General features: G+C 43.3%; 1 protein-coding gene across 4 annotated transcripts in view; it reads right to left on the bottom strand.

Moving 5' to 3' along the window:
• YIPF1 (Yip1 domain family member 1) overlaps window positions 1–26,751 on the bottom strand; it is a 28,755-nt gene extending 2,004 nt beyond the window's left edge. The window contains exons 1-11 of one of the 4 annotated variants that reach the window (XM_010984615.3): window positions 26,607–26,751; window positions 26,254–26,325; window positions 26,062–26,132; window positions 25,797–25,876; window positions 21,792–21,955; window positions 18,600–18,680; window positions 18,243–18,330; window positions 16,223–16,339; window positions 13,018–13,184; window positions 12,483–12,665; window positions 8,607–8,704 (exon numbers count right to left, since the gene is read on the bottom strand). In XM_010984615.3, the coding sequence (XP_010982917.1) occupies window positions 8,615–8,704; window positions 12,483–12,665; window positions 13,018–13,184; window positions 16,223–16,339; window positions 18,243–18,330; window positions 18,600–18,680; window positions 21,792–21,955; window positions 25,797–25,827 (921 nt within the window). In that variant the 5' untranslated portion in view covers window positions 25,828–25,876; window positions 26,062–26,132; window positions 26,254–26,325; window positions 26,607–26,751 and the 3' untranslated portion in view covers window positions 8,607–8,614. Of the gene's footprint in view, window positions 1–8,572; window positions 8,705–12,482; window positions 12,666–13,017; window positions 13,185–16,222; window positions 16,340–18,242; window positions 18,331–18,599; window positions 18,681–21,791; window positions 21,956–25,796; window positions 25,877–26,061; window positions 26,133–26,253; window positions 26,326–26,606 lie in introns of all 4 variants that reach the window. The other 3 variants (XM_010984613.3, XM_010984617.3, XM_010984618.3) reach the window with 3 other exon arrangements.
• Window positions 26,752–27,154: the final 403 nt, after the last annotated feature.

Here is a 27,154-nt window from a genome sequence, read left to right as displayed (position 1 = left end):
CTGCCTGGTAAACATCGCTCCAGTTTCTAAACTGCTAAATAAAGTTAGGGACAAACCAGCGCACAGGGCAGGCACTAAAGGTTTTATTTTCATAAATATGTATTCTGTTTCTCTCTCGTCTTTCTAGCTGTCTGGTCCAAATTAATGTCAAGACTGGAGGAGGACATGAAGGCAGAAAAATTCCCTTTCCTGCTGCCAACTTTTCATAGGTGGCCTGCAGGGCAGAGGCTGGGAATTCCTGGGGCTTAGGCTGAGGGTAGCAAGGAAGATGATACCATCCTTTGTGTCAGATTTGGTCCATGATCTCACCATCAGCTAGGACTCCCTCACCTCTTCCAGGCCTGAGACCTGACTCCTGGCCACTGCTAGCTCCCCACCTTGGTGGCCCCCTGTGGCACAGGCATGCTCTGCTTCCTTCCTGGCCCCCTCCCTGCATCCAAGCCTGGACAATGTCACCACTGTCTGACCTGGAGTGTTTCAACCAGAAGTTCCCAAAGTAACGATTCTCTCTTTAATTTAGTAAGGCCTGCTAGTCTGTGTGATGCAGGAGATATAAAATTGGGGTGCAAAATCAGGGAAAGTAAGGACCTATCTCCACTGTTCACCAGTAGCCCAGCATCTAGCACAGACTGGGTCTTCAATGAATAAACAAGAATTTCCAAGTAAGTTGGCAAAATATCCCAGGAAAGTTTTGAGTGCCGCATGGTATGTATATAATCCTCACTTGTTGAAATCAAGCTTTCTCCAAATGCCTGCTGAGTGCTGGGCCTATATTGGTAAATAAATCTCAAAGAACTCTCAGTCTATCAGGTTACAGTTAATAAGAAAATTGCCATAAGAGAGAAACAAACAAAGAGCTGTAGCAGAGCCCAGAGAAGTAAGTAAGGAATATTACCTGGAGAAGTAAAGCCAAACTTCACCAAGAAGAAAGTATCTCAAGTGGGTCCTGAAGAATAAACAGGAAGTTCCCAAGCAGACAAGGGAAAGAAAAGGGCATTCTAAACTTAAAAAAAAAAAACAAACCCTCGAAGATTTTAAAGTAACATTTCCAGGCATTAGTGGTAGTGTTGGTACTGTTACTGCTAGATCGCTGGGAGTGCACAGTGGGGTAAAACAGATCAGTATGTGATAGCCCAATTCTCTCACTGATGATGTCACTGAGAAGTGAGATGCTCAGTAGAGGAGAAAGGAGATACGAAAATAAGATAAAAGCAGTTTTGTAAGAACCCTGTAGTACAAAATAGGAATTGAAAGTATCAGTAGGAACTGAAAATATACTGTTCTTTAAAAAAAAAAAGCAAGCAAACAACAATCATATTTCCTATCTCTGAGAACTGAAATTCAGGCCTGAAAATGATGACCAATTGCAGTGACTACCACTAGCATCCAGACTGTGACACGGAAATACTATTTCCCCACTGAATGGAACCAAGACTCTTTAGAGAAATGGCTCAGTCTGGGTCTGGGACAGGGAAAGTCCAAAATGAGCCCAGAACATTTGGCCATAACATATAGCAAGGCAGTTATCAGAAACTCCTATGACTGTGCCAACAGGACTAAGGGGCCAACCTGAAGAGGTTCCCCATGGCTAAATATAGGACAATTTGAGCATCAGTAAGCATAATATTTGCAATGAGCTGAAGCTAACTGGTCATTGCTGCAAAGTGCTAGTAAGCCAACTACAATTTTGGAAGTAGGTAAATAAAGAGGAAAAAAAATCATTTACCTTGCTTTTCTTACATAAACTATGCCACCGGACACCCAGGTAGAGGAAGGGAAATTCCTAACAAAGAAATATTCTAGTTCATAGAAGGGAAGATAGAAGTGAAATATCATCATTTTGAAACCCCTAATGAATTGATGGGTCTAGATGTGGCTTATTAATGGCTGCTAATATAAAAAAGGCAGAGAGATAATAAGAATATTAGTTTATGGATAGAAGAACTTAACAGCACATATCAAGTAGTCTTGCCGAAAGAAAAAAGTCAAATCTGAATCTGATCAAACCTTTTAGATACAACCATCAACTCACAGAAAACAGAGGACAGAGCTACCTGTTAAATGATACCATGGAGGTACAGTCAGCAAAATCCAGACAGTGAAAAACTATAGGTTAAATGATTTTTCAACAAGTAAATGGCAAAGGGAAAGAGAAAGAGAAAGATGGAGTAGGACTCTCTAATTTAAAAAGCATTTAAGACAATCTAAATGTCCTTTGACAGATGACTGGATAAGGAAGTTGTGGTATATTTATACAATGGAATACTACTCAGCCATAAAAAAGAATAAAATAATGTCATTTGCAGCAATATGGGTAGACCTGAAGATTGTCATTCTAAGTGAAGTAAGCCAGAAAGAGAAAGAAAAATAAGATACACTATCACTCATATGTGGAATCTAAAAAAAAAAAGACAAATGGACTTATTTACAAAATATAAACAGATTCACAGACATAGAAAACAAACTAGTGGGGGAAGGCGGTAGGAAGGGATAAATTGGGAGATCGAGATTTGCAGATACTAACTAATATATATAAAATAGATAAACAACAAGTTTATACTGTATAGCACAGGGAACTATATTCAATATCTTATAGTAACTTATGGTGAAAAAGAATATGAAAATGAATATATATATGTTCATGTATGACTGAAGCATTATGCTGTACACCAGAAATTGACATAATATTGTAAACTGACTATACTTCAATAAAAATATATATACAAAAAAAAGAGATACATCACTGAACTGCAATATGAAATTCAAACACTGAAATATATTTGATATTAAAGAGTTACTATTTTTTAGATGTGCTTATGGTATTTTGGTTTGGTTTTGAACAGAGTATCTCTCATAGACACAGAATTTTAAGTATTTATGGATGAAATAATAGGACGCTCTAGATTTGCTTAGAGAATACAGGGGAAAGATGTGGGGTGTAGGTGAGTATGTGGATGCAACAAGACTGGCCATGAGTTGATGACTGCTGAAAGTGAGTGAGGGGAGGGGCACACGGGGCTTCATTACACCATTCACTCTACTTTTGCCTAGGTTTAAAATTTTCCACTAAATAAGTCAAATAAGAGAATGAAAAGTTATTGGGTTGACCCACTTGCCCTCCCAGGTTCCCCTAATTTTCCTGAAAGAAAAGGAACAAAGAAGAAAAACTGAGAAGGAAATAGCCTAGGAACTGAAGATGGATTCTCTGGGCAGGGAGATTTCAGACATGTTATGGGAAAGAATGAGGGGCTGTAGAGAAAAGTGTTCACTGTGGTGTAGAGTCATGCAGCTGGATGCTGTGTTAAAGGGGATTATAGCATTGAGCCAAAGCTGATTTCAGAATAAAAGAACTGATGTGTATAAACCTAGTAAAAACATTTGCAGCTTTGGTTTATAAAACGAACTCTTGACATGAGGGAGTGAAAGGATAATTGCATATAAACCCTGTCTATCAAGTCAGGAGGGTTTTAATTACACAGGAGTCCCCGGAAGCCCTTGGCTCATCTCTTATTAAAGCCCTTAGCATGCTGCAGTATAATTATCTGTTGGCTGCCCTCCTCCTTCTTGGGACAGGGCCACTCGCCACGGCCCTGGGAAGACAGCCCCAACCTGGATGTGGCCCTTTAGATATTCCATCCCTCAAGCCAAAGTTAGACTCCCTAGATTCCCCAGGGTCTTGGCTCAGAGAAGAAATGGCACTGGCCCTCCAGCTGTAAGTTAATACAAAACAGGAAAGAAAGAAGGAAGGAAGGAAGGAAAGAAGAAAGCAGATGTTCTTTATAATATCTCAGTGGCTTATGTAGGGATAGCTTCCCTGATGATAAGTAATTGGAGGCTCCCCAATGATCCTGAGGTCCCAGGGAGAGAAGCGGTAATGCTCCCCCAGTAATCCCTTCCAGGCGGAGTCCTCCAATGCGCAGATTTACAAGAGGAAGGTTATCTTTGAGATTAGAAGCCATTCTTTTTCAGTGAAAGCTGGGAGCCCAGAGATTACAGTGGGAGGCACAGCCAGCTCATAAATCTGCAGTGCTCGGGGCTCTGGACAGCCCCTCTCATTGGCAAAGCAATTGATGCTTCTGCCAGGGAGGCTCCAAAGAAACTGTTTATCACTATCTCATTTAGAGACTTGACACCCAAATGGAGACACTCACATCCAAGGTTATAGACCTGAGCAAAGCTCAGAGGTATCGAATCTGTGTAAATCAGGATGGAAGGTCTGCAAGGGCCCTGAGGGCCAGGCTCTTCCCAGATGTCAGCTTCTGACTCTCCGAAGGTTTACAGCACCTGGGACACTTGGTCTGAAGCCTTCATAACCAAAACGTATGAAAGGAACTAAAGTCTCAGCTCCAGAACAGGCTGAGAAAGCCCCTCTCCAGGTCGATGTCAGGTGTTCCGAGGCAAACCAGAGAGCCAGGCGACCATGGCCACTGGGTCCTCCACCTCTGTCCCTCCACAGCTGAGCTCAGATTTTCTGGTTCTGGTTGATGTGAGCCTATAGTGCATCACCATGTCCCAGTGAAGAGCCTCAGTCTTCAGCTTCCCAAAAGCCACAGGGAGTTGACTAATCTTTTCGGGAAAATGGGCAACAGTTTGCTTCTGCTCAACCTTCAGGACCTGGATCAAGCAAGGCCCCCTGTGAAGCCTTTGCCCAGGCCAAATGAGTCAGTGTGTCTATGCTTCCACAGCGTCCATCAACTCAGAACTTGGCTGTGGCACTTCTCACACAGCCTGGCCCTTATCTGGTGAGTTGTTTCACGCAGGGACCAAGGCACCAATATTGAGGTAGACTGTATCTGATTTTCTAGGTCCCCAGTGCCTGGCCCAAGAGACCATAAAGTGGCCTCAAATAAACACTAAGCGAGAGTAAATGATGATCTAGGACTCAGTGTGAGCCAAGGCACCTCTGGTAAAAGCCCACATCCTAACTCTTGCCTTAATCTTTCAAAGTCATCTCCACTCACTCAACATTAACGAAGCACACGCTCAACATTAACGAAGCACACGCTCTATCTGTGCTAGGAGGGCAATGGGCCCAGCGCCAGGGAGTTCAAGTGAAATAAGAGTCCCTTCCCTACGGACCTCAGTCCAAGAACCATCCTGCCTTAGGCCTTCTCTGCTAACGGTCAATAGAGTTCTTTTGCAGGATAAGCTGGACAAATGTGCAGATAATTAAACTGTGATGCAGATAAGCTACCACATGCTCATTCTAAAGCACTGGGCTCCAAAAACTATCCACTGAGGTAGTGAAAAGAAAATATTTGACCTTCTATTAATATTTATTTTTCATCAAAAAATAAGAAGTTCAGCTTTAATAGTTCCTGTATAGACTGACAACAGTCTGTGTAAATACTTCAAATATACACATATCACTACAGGTGTGTGCTTGTGGCAGACAGACTCTAAAATGGCCTCCATACCCCATATGTGTACAGCAAACCATCACGAGCTACACTTCAAATGTCTTAAAATTTTACTTGTCAATTACATCTCAGTAAAGCTAAAAAATAAAATAAAAATAAAAACGGCCTTCAAAGATCCCTGCCTCCAGATATCCATGCCCTGGTGTGTCCCCTCTCCCCAACTGTGGGCAAAACTTGTGACTAGATTCTGATCAAAAGAATACGGCAAAGGTGATGGATGTCATTTCCACGACTTCATTACTTTGACAGTAACTTCCATCTTCCTAACAGACTCTCTGTTGATTATCTCCATTTCTGGCTTTGATGAAGTAAGTCATCATAGGAGGGGACTACGTGGCAAGGAACTGAGGGCAGCCTCTAGGTGACAATTAGAAAGGAGGCCGTCAGTCTAATAGGCCACAAAGAACTGAATCCTGCCAACAACCGTGTGAGCTTGGAAGAAGATCCTCTCCAGCCCAGCTTTCAGATGACACCCCAGCCCAGGCAACACTTGGAGTGCAGCCTGTGAGAGTCTGAAGGAGAGAACTAAGGTAAGCTTTGCCCAGGTTCCTGATTCACAGAAATGGTGAGATAATAAATGTGTGTTGTGTGAGCTGCTAAATGTGTGGCACTCTTGTTAGGCAGCAATAGATAATGAATACAGTCCTCATATTCTTAACTGACGGGTTGCATAATCAAAGAAGTGTGGAGGCCTCTGAACTAGAGCATCTGTAGGCCAGCAAAGGAGGGCCTCCACACCCCACAAAAAGCTAGAAGCAAGCAAAGGAGCCTGCAAGTTCTCATGGCAAAAAAACCAACAGTCTAAAAAGTGGGAAAGTGGAAAAACCTCAGGAATTGGTTCCCCAAGACCTGGGTTCGAGTCCCAGTTCTGCCTTTAAGAGGGAGGGGATCTGAGTCAACTCAAACTTACTAAGCCTAGCTCCCTCATTCATACAATTGGAACAAGAAGGATGGTATGAGTGGCCAATGAGAGTAAAGTGGACAGTGTTTTGTGAAATGGACAATGATATACACATTAGTTTGCCACCAAACCTGCGGTGGCCCTGGGCAGGGCACTGTCCTCTCTTGGCCTCAGCTTCCTCACTGTAAAAAGAGGAGGGACACACATCCCATCTCCAAGGGCTCTAACCTTCTTTGATTCCAGCATCACGTCCCATGTGAAGAAAGGAAGAGGGGAAGGTGGGCTGTGACATGTATAGTGGCTCCCTAGTCATGCCATTGGCCAGGACTGTCTTACCAACAGGGCCACTAGAGGGGCCTGTTTGACCCATCACATTTTGTCACCTTGCAGGCCAGCAACCTAAATCCCTCAACTAAGAGGCAAAATCTCCACCTGTCTTAGAAAAAGGAAATAAAGGGTCACAGTAAAGTCAGTGAGAACTGCCAAATTCCAACACAAATTACTGACCCACACTCGGAGGGGCAGCAGCTTGATTCTATTACCGAGCACCTTAACGATGTGCAGGAGCTTTTATAGACATGATCTCTAATCTTCACCACAATCTTATAAACACACGCATACCTTGTTTTATTGTGCTTCACAGATATTGTTGCTTTTTGCAGATTGAAGGTTTGTGACAACCCCTGCACTGAGCAAGTCTATTGAGACCATTTTCCTAAAAGCATTCGCTCACATCTTGTTTCTGTGTCACATTTTGGTAATTCTCTCAGGATTTCAAACTTTTTCATTACTACTGTATTTGTTATGATGATCTCTGATCTTTGATGTTACATCTACGACTCACTGAAGGCTCAGAAGATGGTTAGTATCTTTTAGCAATCAAGTATTTTTTAATTAAGGTATGTGCATTGTTTTTTCAGACATATTGCTGTTGCATACTCAATAGGCTACAGTATAGCGTAAATATAACTTTTATATGCACTTGGAAACCAAAAAATTCACGTGACTTGCTTTATTGCAATATTTGCTTTACTGCAGTAGTCTGGAACTGAACCCACAATATCTCGGAGGTATGCTTGTAGACTGTATCATCCTTATTTCACAGATAAGTTAACTGAGGCCCAGAGAGTAAGCCCCTTGCCCTGGGCACACTGCTAACACATCGTAGAGCAGGGATTTAATTTTAATTCTATTTGACTCTAAAGTCCCTGGTCTTTGCATCACTCTTCATTGCTCTGGGGGACAGCAGCTTGGGCAGAAAGGTCAGCCCATGATTACAAAATAAAGGTTCTTGGCCCACAAGGAGATCATGTGCAGAGTGTGGCTTCATTCATTCATTCCACAAACATTTACTGAGCACCAACTGTATACCAGGTCATGTAGTGGGCAATGAAGAAATAGAGAAACACTCATTCCTTGTTATCATGGGGCTGAGTCTAGCTGGGGAGACACCCTAGGACAAACAGGATTAATGGATGAATAAATGAGTGAACAAATGGACAGGTAGATGGACACATGGACTGTGAACGACTGGTGTTTCAAGCACCACTAGTAAAGTGATGTGCAATATAGGGTGTGGTGGGATCCCCAGGTACGTGGTGACTGCTAGAAGGGAAGGAACAGTTCAGACAACTGGCTTGGCAAGTGCAAAGGCAGGTTGTGTTCCAGTGACAGCAAGCAGTTCAGCACGGCTGCAGGCTCAGTGCACTGAGGTGGTGGCACAAGGCAGGCGAGAGAGCAGCCGTGGAGGAAGTGGTACTCTTCCTTTACTCTGACCCCCTGAGCTAACCACCGATAGCGGAATCATCAAAGAGGCCCTGAGAACAAATCCGGCATGAGAACTGGGAAGCTTCAGAGAAATGCATGAGTAATTCTAGAGGGGTCACGCTCAGGGTCTGAGGCCAGCCTGAGAAGTCACAGAGAAACTGAGAAAAACCACCAGACTGTAGTCACATGGAACAAACCCATAATATGCTGCTGGGAAGGGGGCAGGGAGGAGAGGTGAGGAGACGCTGGGACCAAAAGGCAGGAACTCCTCTGACCAAAGAATCTAAAGTTCATGTTGCCAAGAGTATAAAGCCAGATGAAGTGGATTTCCCAACTGAAGCCTTGGCAAGAGGGACACCCAAACACGGACCGTCATGTGCATACACACCACACTGAACTATGCAGATGGATAAAAGAGTCTGGCCATCTCAGTTCTCGATGCTGACAGCAACAGCACAGATGCACCTGCCCGTTTTTACTGTACCTCACAGTGAGAAGATGAAAATATAAAGTCTCACTTTCTTCCTTAGTGGGACTTAGCTGCTGCAACTGTCTGGTTTGGAGCAGCTGTGGTTGCTGGGAGGTGGTCCATCTCTGGTGCATCAAAGAAGTAGGCCTGCAAGAAAAAGAGATCCACAAGAGGGGTTAAAAAATAATGGCCCAGGTAAGTCCTAGACTCCATGCTAACAGTACCTCTGGGCTCTTGCGGCCCCTACGTTTCCCCCACCACACTGGTCATCACACTGAACTGTCTCTGTTTCTGTCTGTCTCTTACTCGACTGTGAGTGCCTTTTTAAATTTCGCTACCATTTACCGAGCACTTACACTTAATCTTCATAGCAACCCGGTGAGGATGTTATCATTACCCTCATCTGACAGATGAAGACAGTGAGGCTCAGAGAGGCTGTCATTCAATCAGGTGCACAAGACTAATGAGTGGTACAGCCAGGACTCAACGCTGGGTCTTTCCGACACCAAAGCTCAAGCTGTTGATCGCTACGCTGTACAGTCTCTCCTCCGGAGATCGTGTCCTTCTTGTCCCTGTGTCACCAGCCCCTCACGCAGGGCCTGGCACATGGTGTAAACAATCAATACTTAATGAACTGAGCGATGACAGACTGCCGCTAAACCAGCCAGCTTCTATAAAGACCTTTAGAAGAAAGTGCTGGGCAGGCCTTACCTCATAATTCCCCAGCTTGGAAATGAAAGGTTTGGTAAGTGCTTCCACTCACCATCTACAATTTAACTGTCAAAAATCAGAAGGAGGTGGATGGAAAACATCAGGGGAGATCTTCCCACCTGTCTCGGGGTCTGAGAAGCCTACCTTTAGCCCAGGAAAGCACCAGTCTCACTAGCCCTGAACATGGGTTGTTCAAAGGACAGTTGAACCTGTTAACAAATCAGGGCCCACTGCCTGTGCCTGACTCACCCTTGGAGCTGGGGCTTCTGGAAGGTAAAAAAAAACAAAAAGCCACCAAGTTAAGAACCATCTTACCAGCTCTGCTCTCTATCAGCCGGAAGAGGGCACCAACACAACACGCTGGAGTTTCCCTGACATAATTCCTATTTCGCGTTAACTCTTCAATAGTCTGTTTCAAAAAGTTTCTAGCTGCAGACTCTCTCTAGTTTGTCACATCCCCAGAGTAATTCTATTCGTTTTAAAAGCCTTCCTCCCCAAGGCCCACTGTGGCAGCTGTTTTCTGAGGAAGGGAAAGAACGGTCCCTAACTTGAGCAGGGGCAGGGGGCCCCTCCAGTCGGCTTGCAGGTGCACTAAGCCAAGGAGCCCCCAGGATGCAGAAATGAAGACTCTCTTCCAGGCTCCTGGAGGAAACCCTTATCAGACAGCATGAACCAAGAGGCCCAGGTTCTAAACGTGGCGCCGCTAGTAACTCACACTGTGACTTTGGACAAGTCTTATCTGTAAAATGAAAGGATTGGAAAAAGAATTTTTTTATATATTCCTATAATTTCTAAGTTATATTTCTATGATTCATTAATTCCACAAAAACTAGGACAGAGACCCTCTACTAGCGGCAGTAACCACCTCAAACACAGGCTGGTACATCTCCAAACATGCTGGCCATGGATGCACCCTCTAGTGCCTCCTTAGTCATCCCTGCCAGGGGTGTTCCAGGACCAGCATAGAGATGGGGTACAGGTACAGGCGCCGAGGGGCCCTCAGCAGGTGCAGGGCTGCCATACGCTTCACTGCACTAAGGCCAAAGCACCAATCCGTGTTCCCCAAGAGGGAGTGAGAAGGCCAAGCTGTCTGGTTCAGCCACTGCTGCTCAGCTCAAATAACTCCCCTGCCATTTCCTCTCCCTGCCTTTCCAATGATAATAACTGTATGTAGCATTCATTCTCACAACAGTAAGATGCTTACTTTTTCTAAATGAGGAGGTGAACTAACAGAAGCAGGGAGTGATGGAGCTGAGACTAGAACCCGACTCCTAATGTCTGCTTCTGCCTTCTTGCATCGTGCATCTCCTCGGGAAGAGAAAGGAGGAGGCAAACTCCCGTGGGGAGCAAAACCCCAGGCATAGTAGGGCCCTGGCTAAACAGACAGTTCCTTTCCTCGAGAAGAGGAAACTGTGCCTCCCATTGCAGGTCCTACACCTGCAATGACCTCCCGGCTCCACCATCCAACTGGCCCCACTCCTCTGAGCCCCTTAGAACTGAACAGAACAAGGTCTTACCTCCTGCCTCCTTCTCTCCTCCAACTTCTCAACAAGGTATAATATATATATGTGGGTAAGAAGTTCAGGAGGGAGCTGGGAAGACACCAGGGAGAGGCACCAGTGAAAGGGCATTGTCTCTAGCGTTGTGACCTGGGACTGCTGTTACTGGGGCACAAGGAGGAACAGGCAGCAGATTGGCCCTGACAGCTTCTGATGACACACAGCTCTTTGAATAATTTCTTTACATCTGAAGAAACTGTCACAGTATATGAGGGGCTTTCACAGCCATTTCATTGAGTCTCACAAAACCCCTGAAACATCAATCCCCCTGACATGAGGAAACCAGGTGCTGAGAGCTATGTCACCAGCCCAGGCTCTCAGGGCTAAGCGGTTCCAGCCCCGTACATTTTCTACTTTATCGTCATGCACTCGTTTAGAAAGTTCCTGAGTAGCAAGATGGGCAGGTAAACCCTAACTTCAGTGTCATTTACCCCCAAAGGGAGTAGTGGGCATAAGAGGTCAAAGAGCCCGGCCCCAGGTACCAAGTGAAATGAGTTAATGATAATAGCAAGATACCTCCCTGCTCCGTAGCCCAATTTGCCTTGCTCCTCTCCACCCTCTACAGAGCTGAACAGGGCAATGCCTTGTCTCCTGCCTCCTTCTCTTCACCAACTTCTCAAACAGGTATATAATAGGACAAAAATTCAAAAGAGAGATGGGAAGATGCCAGTGAGAGGTGTTACAGTGAGTGAGTTAGTTATGACGAAAAGAACACTAACTCAGCACACAGAAGGGTCAAAGGAGGGTCAGAGCAGCAATTCTAGGGATCAGCCCAGAGATTCCAAGTGCCAAACATTAAGAGTGTCACTCTGCTGAGTCCTGTGTCTCAAGGGGTTAAAGCTTAGGCACATGTAAAAGGCATGGCAACTAGGTCTGTGTTTCAGAACTAGGCAAAGACAAAAACTGTTTTAAATGTTGTTCATCTTAAAAATAACTCCTTTTCCTATTTTGACTTCATTCTCACCTATGAAATACTAATTCCAAAACTCTTTCTACTTATGTGCAGAAAACCAGCAAAGCCATCCAGGGGGGGAACTCCACTAGCCCTCACTCCCCAGCCCCACGTGTAGACACTCATCCATCCCTACTTACTCCAGCCAGACACTAAATCTCAACCAAACTTCAGAAATTAGGTAAAGTCAGAGACAATCAAATTCTCATGACTTCACTACTTCTCATCTAGGAGAGTCTATTTAAAATGATATTTATTTCATGGAGCCTTTTTTTTTCAAGTACGTGTTGCTTGGTATCACTTTTGTTTTGTTTGTGGAGGAAGGGTAATTAGGTTTGTTTATTTATTTATTTATCTTTTTATTTTATTTTATTTTAAATGGAGGTACTGGGGGAGTGGTATAGCTCAGTGGTAGAGCCCGTGCCTAACATGCATGAGGTCCTGGGTTCAGTCCCCAGTACCGCCATTAAAATAAACAAATAAGTAAATAAATGTAATTATTTCTCCCTCCAAAAAAACCAAATAAATGGAGGTACTGGGGATAGAACCCAGGACCTCGTGCATGCCAAGCATGGGATCCACCACTGAGCTATATCCCTCTCCACCATGGAGCCAGTTTTTAAACAACCATTGTGTCTAACAGCTTGAGGTCTTAGCATGTGCATCTAAAGTGCACCAGAAGAGCATGGGAAGGAGACCATACCAAGCAGCCCACAGAAAGCAGCATGTGAAGCAACACAATTGTCACAACGGTGGCCAACGCGATGCGTCGGTTGTCCTCACGAACAGCTGGCCAAAATGTCATTGCCAAGACAGAGCCTGAGATGCCCAGGGCAATCGTGACTAGAATCCAACGGACGGCTTTCTGGGGGATGATCCACAGTATCTGAAAGAAAAGGAGGGCAGGGAGGGTTTAGGGGAGGCATTAAGAGAGGCATCTGTTCATTCCAGGCGGGTGAATTCATAAGGGCCCAGGAGCCAGTCAGCAGCTGAGCCTTCACTGCACTCTGGTGTCCCAGGACTGCCTGGAGAAATGCAACCAGCAGCGTGCAGACGGAGGAGAACGCTTTCCCAACAAAGGGCTGGAGATCCAAGGAAGGATGTGGCTAAACTTCTAAATTCAAGGGGTACTTCTCAGGCATGCATTGGTGTTAGGTTGGAAGTAGTGACACTGGTTGAATTTTCCACCACCAATTTTCCAAGAACAGGGCCTCACTCAGAATAAGCGTGGTACTTACTGCCGTGGGAATGTAAATGAAGAGTGAATAGCCATAGACGCACACGATCTCCAAAAATGAATAGGAGACAATGTTCATGACTTTGCTGTTTCTCCACACGAGGAAACCCCAGAGTGCGAGAGGAACCAGCCAGGCATAGGCATAGATGATTGTGGCTGCGATGGACACTGAGGGCCAGAAGACACAAGTTTTAATCCCACCATGCCTTTAACACACTGTCACGGCACTTCCATACCTGATACCTACCGGACTTACTCCCTAACACGTCCATCTGCCTCACTGGATCAGGAGATCGTATCTTCCTGGTCTTCACAGCCCCTGAGCCCGGCTGGTACCGTTCCCAGCATGCAGTAGGCACTCTGTAAGTGTGCTGAATTGATGCACCTTTAGCATCTGTCTTTGTGGTGATGACAGCAGTCTGTCCTATAGTTTTTGCAATTCACTTAATAACTAACAACTAACTGGTATTAAACAACTGAATGATGCAAATGAAATACTTCCGAGGGCCAACACTACAAGTGTTCAAATATACTGAGCATTTCAATCAAATAAAAGCCAACTATCCCCTTGGAAGAACATGTCCTCTTTCCTAATATAACAAGAGCTGACACTGATTCCTTTAGCAAATTTATTAAAATGCCCTGGGTACAGATTTAACTTGCTCTGCATGCTATTTAGAGTTCCTTCTGTCTCTAAAATAAAGAGTTCCAGCTCATTGATGAACTGCTTAGAATATTCTCCAGTTCCACTTTCTTCTTTAAATAATTCTGTCTCTGTGGTAGAAATGCTACTTAGCGGTCCTCAGAACAGCAATGTTCAGTAATATTACAGTCCCTCCCTCCTCCTCCTTCAACAGCAGTGGGCCCTGGAGGATTTGTGCTCCGTCTTCTAGAGTGGAGGGTCATAAAGTGTGGCTCAGCCCACGGCAACAGCCCTACCGACATGAAAATCAGCAGTTGATTCACTAAACACTCTTGGCAAGAACAAAGGCACTGCTAGTAATTACAGTCAGACTCTGGCTAAGATATGTGATTGTCCAAAACATTTTCAGCTCCCAGAGCAGTTTTTTTCACATTGGGAACTCCCTCATTAAGCCAAATGTAATTTTGCTGATATACTGTCTTTTTCTTGGGTAACTAAAGGAAGGGGAAGGGAATTGCTACCATGGCTACAGCCATCCACTGGGTGTCACATGTTACACTGAGTGCTTTCCTGAGAGGTAACATTGGATAATAGTCAGAGCTGCAGACTCTCTATGCAGACTCCGTGGATTCTAATCCTAGCTCTGCCATTTATAGCTGAGTAAACCTGGGTCATAAGTCACTTAACCTTCTTGCCTTGGTTTCCTCATCTGTGAAATGGGAATAATAATGGCATACTACCTTATAAGATTATGAGAGCCAAATGAGTAAAAAACAGGTTTATTTAGAATACTGATTAATAAATAATAAATGTCCAATCAAGAATGAGCTTTTAATATTGCTAACTGATATATAAATACATTATTTCATATAATCTGTATCTTCATTTTAAAGATGAGGAAACAGGTTCAGAGAGCTAAGTGGTTTGGTCAAGGTCAAATAATTAATAAGTGATGGAAGTCGGATCTGACCTTGGATGTGTGACCTATCTTCTTTACATAAAATGGAAAAATGTTTATTGATTGAGTCAATGTCTATCTTACTGGTACATACATCCCATGATTCCCTGATACTGGGATGCCCAGCTGGACAGGATAAGAGCAGACAAAGGCAACCCCTACCCCTACCCCACCCTCCCACACTCCTCTGTCAATAAACCTACACATACCTCTGATATAGAAATTAACACATACCATTTATTACAGCAATATCTACTTATCTGGCCTTCTTTATTTAACCATTGAGCTACGTGAAGGCAGACTTGATAGCTCATGGATAACATTTATTGAATTAAATTTAAACCAAGGTCACTTGATAAATGGAGTTGGGACTGAATCCAGGTCTGACTTCATAATGGAGAAGGAGAAGAAGGGAAAATGGTCATGGAAGGTAGAGGGGAGGAAAAGAAGGCAGGCTACATAGACACACACACATGCACAGATAAATACATACCTCCACATACACACGTATATGTGTACATACATATACTGCAATAGTTAATTTTACTGAACTCTTTTTGTACATGGCAGTATACTAACCTCTTTACATGTATCACCTTTTTATTCCTATAGTAGACCTATAATATAGGTATTCTTATTCCCATTTCACTAATAAGGAATCTGAGGCCAAGAGAGATAAAATAATTAGCCCAACAAGGTAGTCAGTGGTGGAGCTGGAGCCTGAAGCCAGTGGCCTGGTTCTGGAGCCCAGGCCCTGACACAGCCTCTCAGCAGGAGAGCAGCAGGGAGGGAGGGAGGCTGGGAGGGAGAGTGGAGAAAGCCGCACAGGTCAATCTCCTGCAGAGCCAGACACCTTCACTTTGGGGTGGCTGTCATCTGCAAGTCCCTAAAAGCTGTTTTTTGTTTTTGTTTTTCTCTAACTATCCAATACGGCCACAAGAAAGAAATTTTTCAAACAAAAATGTCATCCACGAGCCCATCACCGGGACACGTTCATTTCTGCACTTCCCCTTCTATGCCCTGACCATTTGAAGACTTCTCTTTAACAAAGTTGCTAACAGCACTGGCAGAAGTTTGGATTACCAGTTTTTCACGTTGCTCTTGGTGCTTCATAATTAGTGGCTACAGACCCAGCTAGCTGAGTCATCATGCCTCCAATAACAATGCCCCTATTGTTTCCAACATTTGGATAATGCAAATAATGCTGCGATAGAGACTTTCATGCCCAGTGCTTTTTAATTATTTTGTACATTTTTCTTTGGATAAATTTTGATTGCTATTGGACCTTGCCTTAGTTTTCCAGAAGAGTATACAGAGTCACAGTATTGTGAATGTGCTTAATGCTGCTGAACTGCATGCACACTTAAAAATGGTTAAAATGATACATTTTAGGTTCTATATATTTTACCACAATAAATAATAAAAAGACTACATGGATTTATATAGATGGATAGTTAATTTTGAGACGGTAGGTATGTTTGAACCCTTAAATACAGAAAGCAAGGGCTGCAGGACCTACAGACAGGGGTCCAAGAACTCAGTAGGTAAAAGGAACTCACGGTTACCAATTGACAGCATTCCAAATGAGTCAAGCCATTCACCAACCTTTTCGGAATTCGGGCACATAATGGTATGTCTTCTCTCCCAGATGGATTAAGAAGTTGGAAAGATTCCCGCTAATTGCTATGGCAAAGACCAGTGTGGCACATATCCAAAAGGGGCCTGCAAAGGAAACCAGAAAATTCAGACAAGAAAATAAAGAATCAGTTTTTAGACTCTTATAGACTAATTTCTTATCTCCCTCACCCTATTCATGTAAGCAAGGGGAAAATGAATTTTAGATAAAATGAGTACTCGTTTAAGTGGGAATTTTCTTTTTTAAAGGGTCAAGCATACAACTCAGTAATTAGCTGCCTTCAAGATGGAGGGCATTGAAATGCACAGACCAAACACCTTCCACAATTAGGTGAATGAAGACACTGACTTGTTTATAGCTCCTTTTATTGGAGGATCATCCAAACAAATTCACAGACATTTTGTTAAACCTTCATCATCAGGATACAGGAAGCAAAGGTTACTTCTGTTACGTAAGTGTCAAATGTTGTTGCCAGAGAAAAATAATGTAAATCACATAGGTCCTTCTGCTGTCTAAACGGAATAGTTAGAGCAAGCAGAACACTTTAGCAAATAGTTAATTTAATCTAACAAATCACAACAGCGTGTGTGTGTATGTTCAAGGTTTTACTTATCTTTTTTCTCAGTGTTCAAAGGCACAAAAGGGAATCTAGAGAAAAGTAAACTTCCTTCCCTCCCTGTTCCCTAGCTATGCACTTCCCTCCTGAGCTCACCACTGTAACCAGTTTCTGGTGAATCCTGCCAGAGATTTCTTTCTTTCTTTTTTTTTTTAAATTTAAGTATAGTCAATTACAATGTGCCACTTTCTGGTATGCAGCATAATGTCCCAGTCATACATACATACTGCCAGAGATTTCTGTACAAATATAAGCAAATGCCTATTTGCTTAGAGTAGTTTGTATCTCCTAATCCCCTATCCCTGTCTGGCTCCTCCTCCCTTCCCTCTCCCCACTGGTAACTACTAGTTTGTTCTCTAAATCTCGGAGTCGGTTGCTTTGTTATATTCACTAGTTTGTCTTATTTTTTGGATTCCACCTATAAGTGATATCATATAGTATTTGTCTTTCTCTATCTGACTTACTTTACTTAGCATAATGACCTCCAAGTCCATCTACGCTGTTGTAAGTGGGACTTCCACCTTTTTAGTTTGACAACTCTCAGCCTCCGTTTCCTTATACGGAAAACAGGGATAATGGCACTTAATTTATAGCCTTGTTGAAAGAGTGTACGGAGGGATTGGCACATAGTAGATTTTCATGAATTCCTTTTCCTCTTATAATCAACATGGATAATTGCTCTCATACTCCACGTTTAGGACTGAGCAGATATATATTACTGAACCCCACTGAGCATCAGCTTCCCTAATTGAAAACTGGAGATAATAATACCTACTCCAAAGGCTGTTGCAAGAATGAAATGCACTCATGCACACCAAGTCTTTGGTAAAGCACCTGCACACAGAGGCACTCAGAGCCGCTGGCTCTCTTCTCCCCTCAAACACAGCGGCCACCGCTGTCGGAGCCCTTTCCCTCAGGAGAAATGCGTGGACCTTTGACCCCTTCTCAGACAGCAGGGAGGTCAGAACAAGAGGCATCCCCTGGCCCATCCTCTTGCAGAAGTCCAAGGGGAGGCCAGCCTGTCTGAGGGCAGAGCTAGAACTCAGCACATCAACGAGTAAGTGTGAGACTGTCTCCTCCACGCTCACCCCTACCACCAACTCCTCTAAAATGAAAATCAACAATCTCCTCTTACACAGAGTGACCTAATCTGCCTCCAGTTTGTGATGTCGTTTGAAGACTATACTACTTGTGAATATATAATTGCATTTTCTCCAAAATTCTTTGCAAGGGTTGCTACTGAAGCTCAGCAGAATCAAATAAAATGTGGCATGTCCTGCCAACGGTGCGCTTCTCCAACTTTCCAGGCAATCTGCACACTCACCTGAGTTCAGCTGGGACATGGAAAAGAATCAAAACGGCACGACACGTACCATAGAGATCTGGATTGCTGCGGATATATAACCTCACAAAGTTTTTTCCTGGTATTGGCAAAAGAGACCCTTTTATTCTGTCAAAGACCTGGAAAACAGCATAGCAGTAAGTCTACTGAAGATTTTTTTAAAAAGTTTAATAAATTTAACTACTATAAAATTGAAACTCATTTATTAGAGCTTTAATTATTTATTTAGTATTTTTATTATTTTATTTAGTATTTTCAAATGCTAACAACCCTTTACTTTTGAAGACTATATCCAGTAACAAAAGCTTTCACATTACTTGATTGTTTAACTATAGAAGAAACAGGTCTCCACTACACATCCAAGGAAAAGGGAAATTGGTTGACAAACCTGGTAAGTGTCTACATCAAAGAATGTTTGGTAGTATTCAAACGTCCAGAAAGGGGAGCTTTTCTTCTGTCCAGCAAGTAGCTGTCAGAGGTAAAAGAAAACATAATGAACACAGAAGTAATTTCCTTATTCTAACTACCCAGAGAGAGAGAAGGTCTAATAGAAAATCAAGATGTATGAAAAACCAAACTTTTTTGCCCTCATCATTCAATTTTGCCATAGCCCCGCCTAATTCTCAGCTTGACATAAAACAAGCATCAGTTTTGAAGCCACACCAAAAGGGGTTAAATCCTGGTCCCTCTACTAGAGCATGCCTTCATCAAATCACTAGACTCATCTCAGTCTTTCTTATCCAAAAAGTATAGCTAACAAGAGCTACTTGATAGGATTACAGGTAGGATTAGCTTAATTATTATGTACAATAACATATATATGTGTGTGCACACACACACAAACGTATACCTACAGAAGGCAGTCAGTGTAAATATCTTCTCCTCCTTCAGCTCCTCAACATCTTCACTGCTATCACCACCTGACTTCTCGAAAATCTGATATACTGACCCACCCTAAAGTACGAAAACCTTAAACCATACTGCTCTGACAAAAGAACCCAAATTTCAATTTAGAAGAGGCACACTAGGAGGGCCATGCCTGCCCCAAGAGCACGGCTCTTTCCAGCAGAATGCACGCCCCATGCCAGGAATTGTGAGTGCCATCTTCAGATATCTGAAGAGGATTCACACAGAAAAAGTAAAGATGGACCCTGAGGAGCTATGCAGGACCAGAGAAGGTACTACAGGCAGGTATTTTGTATTCATTATAAAGGAAGATTTTCCACAATTAAAGTTGTCCAGCAGTGGCAGTGGCTGCTTTACATGGTAATGAGCAGCCTGCTCCTGGAGGTATTCAAGTGCTGTCGTTCCTTCTTTCTTTTTTTTTAAATTTATTTTTGCTTATTTGGGGGGGTAATTAGGTTTTTTAGTTTCTTTGTTTTAGAGGACGTAGTGGGAATTGAAAGCAGGACCTTGTGCAGAGGAGGTACTGAGAATTGAACCCAGGACCTTGTGCATGCTAAGCGTGTGCTTTACCACTTGAGCTATACCCTCCCTGCCAAGTGCTGTCTTTCTGACATACCTTGAACAGCATTAATCTCTTGGGAGGGCAACTGAAATAGAGGAAACTGAAGGTTCTTTCCAACTCTAATATTGCAAGACATTGAACACCTGAGACTCATGTTCCATAAGCTAAGTCAAGGAATTCTGTTACTATCATAGAATATTGGTAAACCCCTCCAGATTCCCAGACAACACTGAGCTAATGGATACACTTTGATGCCTACTGTTGCTCAGTGTGATGATTAATTTTATGTGTCGACTTGCCTGGGCCATGGTGCCCAGGTGTTTGGTCAAACATTGTTCTAGATGTTTCTGTGAGGGTGTTCTTGGATGAGCTTTACATTTAAATTGGTGGACTTGAGTAAAGCAGATTGTACCTCCATAATGTGGGTGGGCCACAGCCAATCAGGTGAAGGCCTGACTAGCACCAAAGGCTGACCTCCTGAGCAACAGAGACTTCTTCAGCTGACTGCCTTCAGACCTCATCTGCAACATCAGCTCTTCCTGGTTCCACAGCAAAATGCCTTTGGACTCAAAGTCTGTTTCCCTAATCTCTAGCCTGCCAGCATCCTCCATCAGATTTTGACCTTGCCAAGCATCCATGATCATGCAAACCGATGTTAAAAAAATGAATCTCTTTCTTTACATATACACATTCTATTGATCGATTTCTCTAGAGAGTCCTAATGAAAACACTCAACTATCCTAAAAATCATTCCTATATCCTGAGGGTGCCAACAACTTTAACAAGCATTTAACATATACTAGCTCTAGTACAGAGGGACTCAGATTGTCTCAGTTTAAAGTTCCATCTGCACCTGCCAGTTGTGTGCCCTGGGGCAAGTCACTTAAACTCTGTGCCTCCGGTTTCTCTTTTGTAAAATGAAGATAAGAATAGTTTCTTGCATATAGTGTTGTTTTGACAATTAAATGAGATGATCCAAGTAAGGAACTTTAAGTGGTATCTAGCAGCTATTAAACACTGAACAAATATTAGCTATTGTGATAATAATGATGACAACAGTCAACATACTATTTCTTCTATTCCAGATGAGGAAATCCAGGCTTAGGGAAGTTAAAGTACTTGACCTAAGGCTACAGAGCTATTACTCCTGGCCACACCAGGGTTCAAACCCAGGCTCCTAATTCTGAACTCTTGCCACAAGATCTAGTCTATAATGGTATTTAATTTGGCATAAATTTTGGTACCTATTTTGATATTTCATGGAGTACCACAAAGAGCACTTGGCACTCCACTATTTCATAAGCTTGTGAACACACTGCTATAAACTGAGCACTCTTCTAGTGAATTATAATCATGTCATGATCCATTTATAAAGTATTACTAGAAATACTATTTTTCTGGAACACACCAGCAGTGCACATGAAAGTAAATCTTTGTGATCAAAAACAGCTCTGATATTCAAAATGCAATCAGATGCAGAAACCTAGATCTCTGTATAGAATTTCCCCTCTCCCTCCTTCACCCTCTTACTACCAAGTCCTACTCAGCCCATCCCCTAAACACTTGTGTTCAGCTCTACTTCAGGCTTCATCCCTTCTAGTCTAGACCACTTCAGCAGTCTCCTACCTGGTCTTCTGGCCTCCAGTCCATCTCCCTCCAATTTACACTCCACAGGGCCACTATATCTTAAACATCTTTACACATATCTGGCCATATTGTTTAAAATATTTCAATGGCTCCCAATAGTTTTCAGAATACAATTCATACTCATTGGGTTGAGTCCTTGCCTATTTGTAAGCCTCATTTCCTGTCTCCACCTATATTTTGCTCCCAATGTATATGAAGATGGGAGACGTGCTGTCTGTACCATGTTCTTTCCTGTCTCTGTGACTTTACCACCCGTTCCTCTGCTCCCACAATCCCAGTGTGCTCCCCTTGGATAACAACAGTCCGTTTGTTGCCTGTTTCTCCCCCAAGACAGAGGCCACACATGATTTACCTTTGTGTTGTCACTGCTTGGCACTCTACCTGGCACACAGGAGACAGTGAATAAATGCATGAACAAGGTTTGTTAAAAGTTAAAAGAAAACAATTTCAAAGGCAAGTTCAAACCTCAGTTTTGTCAGAGTCATCATTTCCTAGTAACTCATCATCCTCTTCTCTCCCTGAGCCTCTTGGGGGTCCTGGCTGATGTTTTGGGGTTTCACCAGGATCCTCGATGCTTATTGTAGTGGCATCTGGGTTTGCTGCTAGAGAAGTGGTTGCATCACCAAATTCTGAAACCAGTTAGAGCACAAGGGCATCAGGGACCTTATCCACACTGGAAATGGTCTACTTTTAATTTAGAGACAAGCTGTTACAGTCTCAGCTGGCTGCAGACCCTATGAGACAAATGGCGAAAGGCTCTAAAAAAATATCATCTAAAAATCAAGCTGACATAGAAAAACGAGTATGAAGACAACAGGATTTGAAGTCAGACCTGGATTTTAGTCCTGGCTCAGTTACTTACTAAGCATTCAAGCTTGAGTGTGTAACTTAAGCTCTATAAGCTTCAGTGTTCTAATCTTCACAATGGAGAGAATAATATTTATTTTAAGGAATTTTGGGAAGGTTAGGAATATTATTACCTAAGTAAAGTCCTTAGCAGAGTGCCTGGCCCATAGCAAGTAACCAATCTAACCTCCTCTTCTTTGAATCAAGTTCAAAAAAATTTAATGGAAGTTATTTTTTCCAATAAGCCCCATGTAATCACTATAGAGAATATGGGGATGAAAATGAAAGTAGAAACCACAGACTGAAAAATCACTCTCAGTCCCACCCACATAAAGGCAAACACTGTTAACTTTTGGTATATTTCTTTTTTTCTATATAGTAAGATTCATACCAGTGATGGTCATTTATTCATTTAACAAGAATTCATTGTATGCCTACAATGTGCCAAGTACTGATTGAAGATGTGATAGTACCATGTAAACAATTTTGTATCCTGCTTTGTCTACTGGGGATTATATAAGAATTTTTTCATATTATATTAGTCTTTACAATGATCGTTACGTGGCTACACAACAGTCCTATGGCTGGGGATAGGGAGAGTAGGACAGAGACACCACCGTAAGTTAACACAATTATTCCACTGTTACTGGATGTTTGGGGTGTTGCTCACTTTTCCTTAGTACAAAGAACACTGTGAGGCATATCTGTGTAGAGGCAGCTTTTTGGGTTATTGCCTTAGCATGAACACTATCCATGCGATCACTAGGTCACAGGGTGCAAATCATTTTTAAGGCTCTGGAGCCATATTGCTAAACTGCTCTCCAAAAGAACCTCACCTAGGCATGTCCACAGGGAATGACTGTGAATTCCTGTCTCTGGGCATCCTAACAAGCTTTATTTAGTTGCTCTGAGATAAAATTCAGGGCAGCTCTGGAATTTGGCAGGACTAAGGAAGGGTAACAGCAGGACGCTGTTATTACACTGCAAGCATGGCAGCAGGATGGGGCTCCTGGATTGCCTTTCAGCCCTGCACATGGTTTTGTGGAGAGAACTAAAGTGACTGAAATTAATGAGGTGGCTGATATGTAGCAATTACTCAAGCTTCATTCAGTCTCCAATGTTTTGGTTGTTAAAGCAGCATGAGGCTCTGGAGTGAGATGGGCCTTTAAGATAAGACTCTAGCACTCCATGACCTTGGGCAAATTACTCCATATCTCTGAGTCTCTGTTTCAGCTATAAAATATAGATAATACTTATCCCACAAAGAGATTCTGAGAGTGATATGAGATAATAATAAATATTGTTATTGCTATAATTTATTGACTAGATAGGACACTGACATTTAAAAAGATGGCTATAGCTTTGCCTGGGGAATCAGGCCAAGGATGATATACTTGTCTCATATTTAAAAAGCAGTATTTTACCAGGGAGAAGGGAATTCCAGAAGGAGGAACAGAGAGTGTCACTTTAGAGGCACCAGGTCCAAAGAGGTTCAAGCAGGATGATAACTCATCTAGTTGACAGGATTAGGAAAGGCTACTTGGAGATGCTGAGAAGATGAGAAGGATGGCCAGAAGCAGTGGGGATCACATTTCATGCAAAGGTAATGGGATGAGCAAGACCCAGAAGACAGAAGACGTGTCCTGGGTTTGAGGAACATCAGATGGCATAGTTTGATTGGAATGTAGAACGTGTGTACCTCTCACAGGATGACTGTTCACACATTCTGCTCTATATGAGTTATTCTTGTCCATCTCAGCTCCTTGAGGGCAAGATTGGTGCGTTTCTTATTTCTGTCACCAACATTATCTGCTTCTATATCCTGGCATATCCTATGTTGTTCCTTTCCTGACACAATGTCTCCCACCTGCAGAGTCCCTCCACTTTTTCATCTAACACTACCATTCTTCCTTGGAGAAGCCTTCTATGACCCCCACAGCATCCTGTGTTCTTTTCTAAAGAGCAAAGTCTTTTCACACAGTTTACAAATTCCTGTGTGATTTGGCTCCTGCCTCCTCTCTAATCTCACCTTGTGACAGCCTCCCCCACCATCTGTGCTCTGGTACACAGGCCTTCTTTTAATTCCTTGGGAAAAAAATGAAACGAACTTCCTCCCTCCTCAGGTACTCGGCACGTGCTGTTCTCTACACTCGAACTTTCTTGCACTGTACTCCTAGATAGGATGACCAAGGAAGGCCTCTGGAACGAAGTGAGATTTGAACAGAGAGAAGGAACAAGCCATGTGGTTATCTGGAGTAAGACGTCCCAAACAGAAGCATGGCACAAAAGCTCTAAGCTTCGAGTACCTGGTGTCTAGAAGGGACAGTGATGAGGTCCATGTGGACAGGTGGAGAGAAAGGGCTACAGTAGCAGATAAAAGCAGAGGCAGTGGAGGGCTGGGTCATGTAAGGCTTCCTACACCCAAAAAGGCTCTGCCTTTCACTCCTAGTGAGATGTGAGCCACTCGAAGGTTTTGAACGAATGACATGATCTTATAGTTTTAAAAGACTACTCTGGTTGCAAAATACAGACTGTAGCGGGGGCAAGAGTGGATGCAGGAAGACCAGAAGGAAGGTCAGGGCTATAATTCAGACATGAGGTGATGGTGACCTTGAGCATGGTGGGAAAGTGGTAGATGTGGTGAGAAGTGATCAGATGCTGGATGTATTCTGAAGCTGGAGCTGACAGTATTTGCTGGTGAAGTGGATTTCTCTTTAAACATCATATCTCTTCCTTAGATAATATTAAGATACTGTAGGTTGTGAACGTAGGATGCCTGAGTTCAAATCCTGCTTTACCACTTATTATAACCTTTAGGCAAATGACTTAACTTTTCTGTGCCTCAGTTTCCTGATTGGTAAAATAGAATAAAATAACTATTTCATAAAGCTGACATAAGGATTAAATGAGTTAATATTTGTAAAAGCACTTAGAACAGGGTCCCTATCACTCATTTAGTAAGGGCAATGCATGTGTTTACAAGACAAATGAGCATTCATCAGTCCTTAGTCTAGGTCAGGCTCTGGGTTATAAGTTACCAACTTTTCTGCCAGCACTTTCATAGTTTGTAGACATATATTTAAGTGATCATTTAACAAACGAATGTCTCCCTCACTAGACTGAGAGCTTCATAAGGGAAGAAACTGACTGTTCACTCTTCTACCCTGATAACTAGAACAACTGCCTGGTTCATGGTCACCATGGGATACCTATTGAATCAGTGAAGGAATGACCTAATCACATTTCATCATAATTATCCTTTCACACTTTTATCTACTCCAGCTGTGTAAAAAACTTCTCCTTTATCTTTTTATCTCCTGTGTCTAGTAGAGTTCTAAACACAAAATAAGTGCTCAATAAATGTGCTGAACTAAAGCAGGAACTCTATAAACATCTTCTGTAATCACTACATTAAATTTATGTTGTTACCAATCTTAGGACGGGCTATTTGGCAAGAAAGAACAGCTGATGTGGACACATGGAATAACCTGAGTCCGGCAAACATTCCTTTACCAAGACGTCCAAAACAATCTTCTTTAATGTATGTGCCAGTACAGCAATGGATATCTGTTGCTGTGACTGCAGAAATATTGATCATAAAAGGTGGGCACCCAACTGATGTACCTTCAAACTGCAAGTCATCTACAGCTGCCATTCAGCCAATGGGTCTTCTCCCAATTATCAGGAAGAAAATTTGCAAAGATCTAGAAAGGAAAAACAAATAAACTTCATTGGATACCATAACCAAATATCTGCAAACAAATCTTATTTCAGCATTTAAAATGGTACTGCTTTCCCTTGCCTCCTTTTTTTAGTGGGATTTGATACATTTATATAAAGATAACCATTTAACATCAGATATCATGAAAACTGTCATAAAGAAACTAACCTGAGGGGTGGGTGTCCATTGGTTCCATCCAAGCTCACTCACTGTGCGACTGTTTAAGGACCAAATGTAGCCTGGCGATGGAAGGACAGGGAAGGAGAGGCTGGGGGTTGAGAGGTGGCTGAGGGCAGTGAATAGCAAAGGCAGTTCAGCCTAGCCAGTGGTTAAGGGCACAGGCTCTGGGGTCAGACAGACCTGGGTGTGACTCCCGATTCTGCTGCTTCTCGCTGTGTGCCTATGAGCTCCTCAGGGCCTCAGTTTCCTTATCTGTAAAATGGGTTCATACTCGCACCTACTCACATGGTGTTGGGTGCCATTAAATGAGACAGTGCGTGTAAGGCGCTTAGTGTACAGCCAAGCAGTTAGTAGGCACTGGAGTGATAGGGACCCTGCAGCCTTGGGGCACCCTGAGCCCAGAATGGTCTAGGAAAGAGCTGCCCAAGAAGCGGAGGCAGTGTTTTAGGAGAAGCTGGGCTGCAGCGGCCGAGTGCCAGGAGATCCCGGGCTCCCTCAGTCCCGGGCCGACCTCGCAGACCCAGCTGCCTCACCTCGCGGGGGCTCGGCGTCCAGTCGGTCCGGTCCCGGGAGGCCTCGGGCCTCAGGTTCTCCACGCAGGTTCTGGTCCGGACGAGTTGCCGGAAACCGGAGATCCGGGGGGCAGAACTTCACCACCTCCTCCGGGCAGAGCCCCGCCTCCTTAAAGAGACAGCGGCTCCCAGAGATGCTGCTTCCGGGGACCTCAGCGGGCAGCGGCATCCGGAGCTCGCTCCCTACGCCGCCCCTCCGGAGGGCGAGGCTCCGGCTCTTAAAGAGACAGGCGCCGCCCGGTGGAGCGGCGGGGACGCAGAGAGGGTCTGCCTTTTCTCGCCTTTCTCCGGTGGGTGGGGCGCAGAGAATTCTCTAGAGAGTTTGTTTATACCTTTTGTTATTGAAATATAAAATAGCGTAACGAAAGAGGATTGTGAAAAGGAAAAAAAAAGTCATCAATTTCATTCATTTTTGGCCATTAAAATTTAATTAACCAGAGAAGGAGTGAACCAATCAGTAATTTTCTGAGTTTGTGAATGATGCTATCTGTTAGTAGGGACACCCCCGT

The sequence above is a fragment of the Camelus dromedarius genome, chromosome 14 (assembly GCF_036321535.1).
Source record: "Camelus dromedarius isolate mCamDro1 chromosome 14, mCamDro1.pat, whole genome shotgun sequence".
Lineage (NCBI taxonomy): Eukaryota > Metazoa > Chordata > Mammalia > Artiodactyla > Camelidae > Camelus > Camelus dromedarius.
This window is presented reverse-complemented; position numbering and strand designations above follow the sequence as displayed.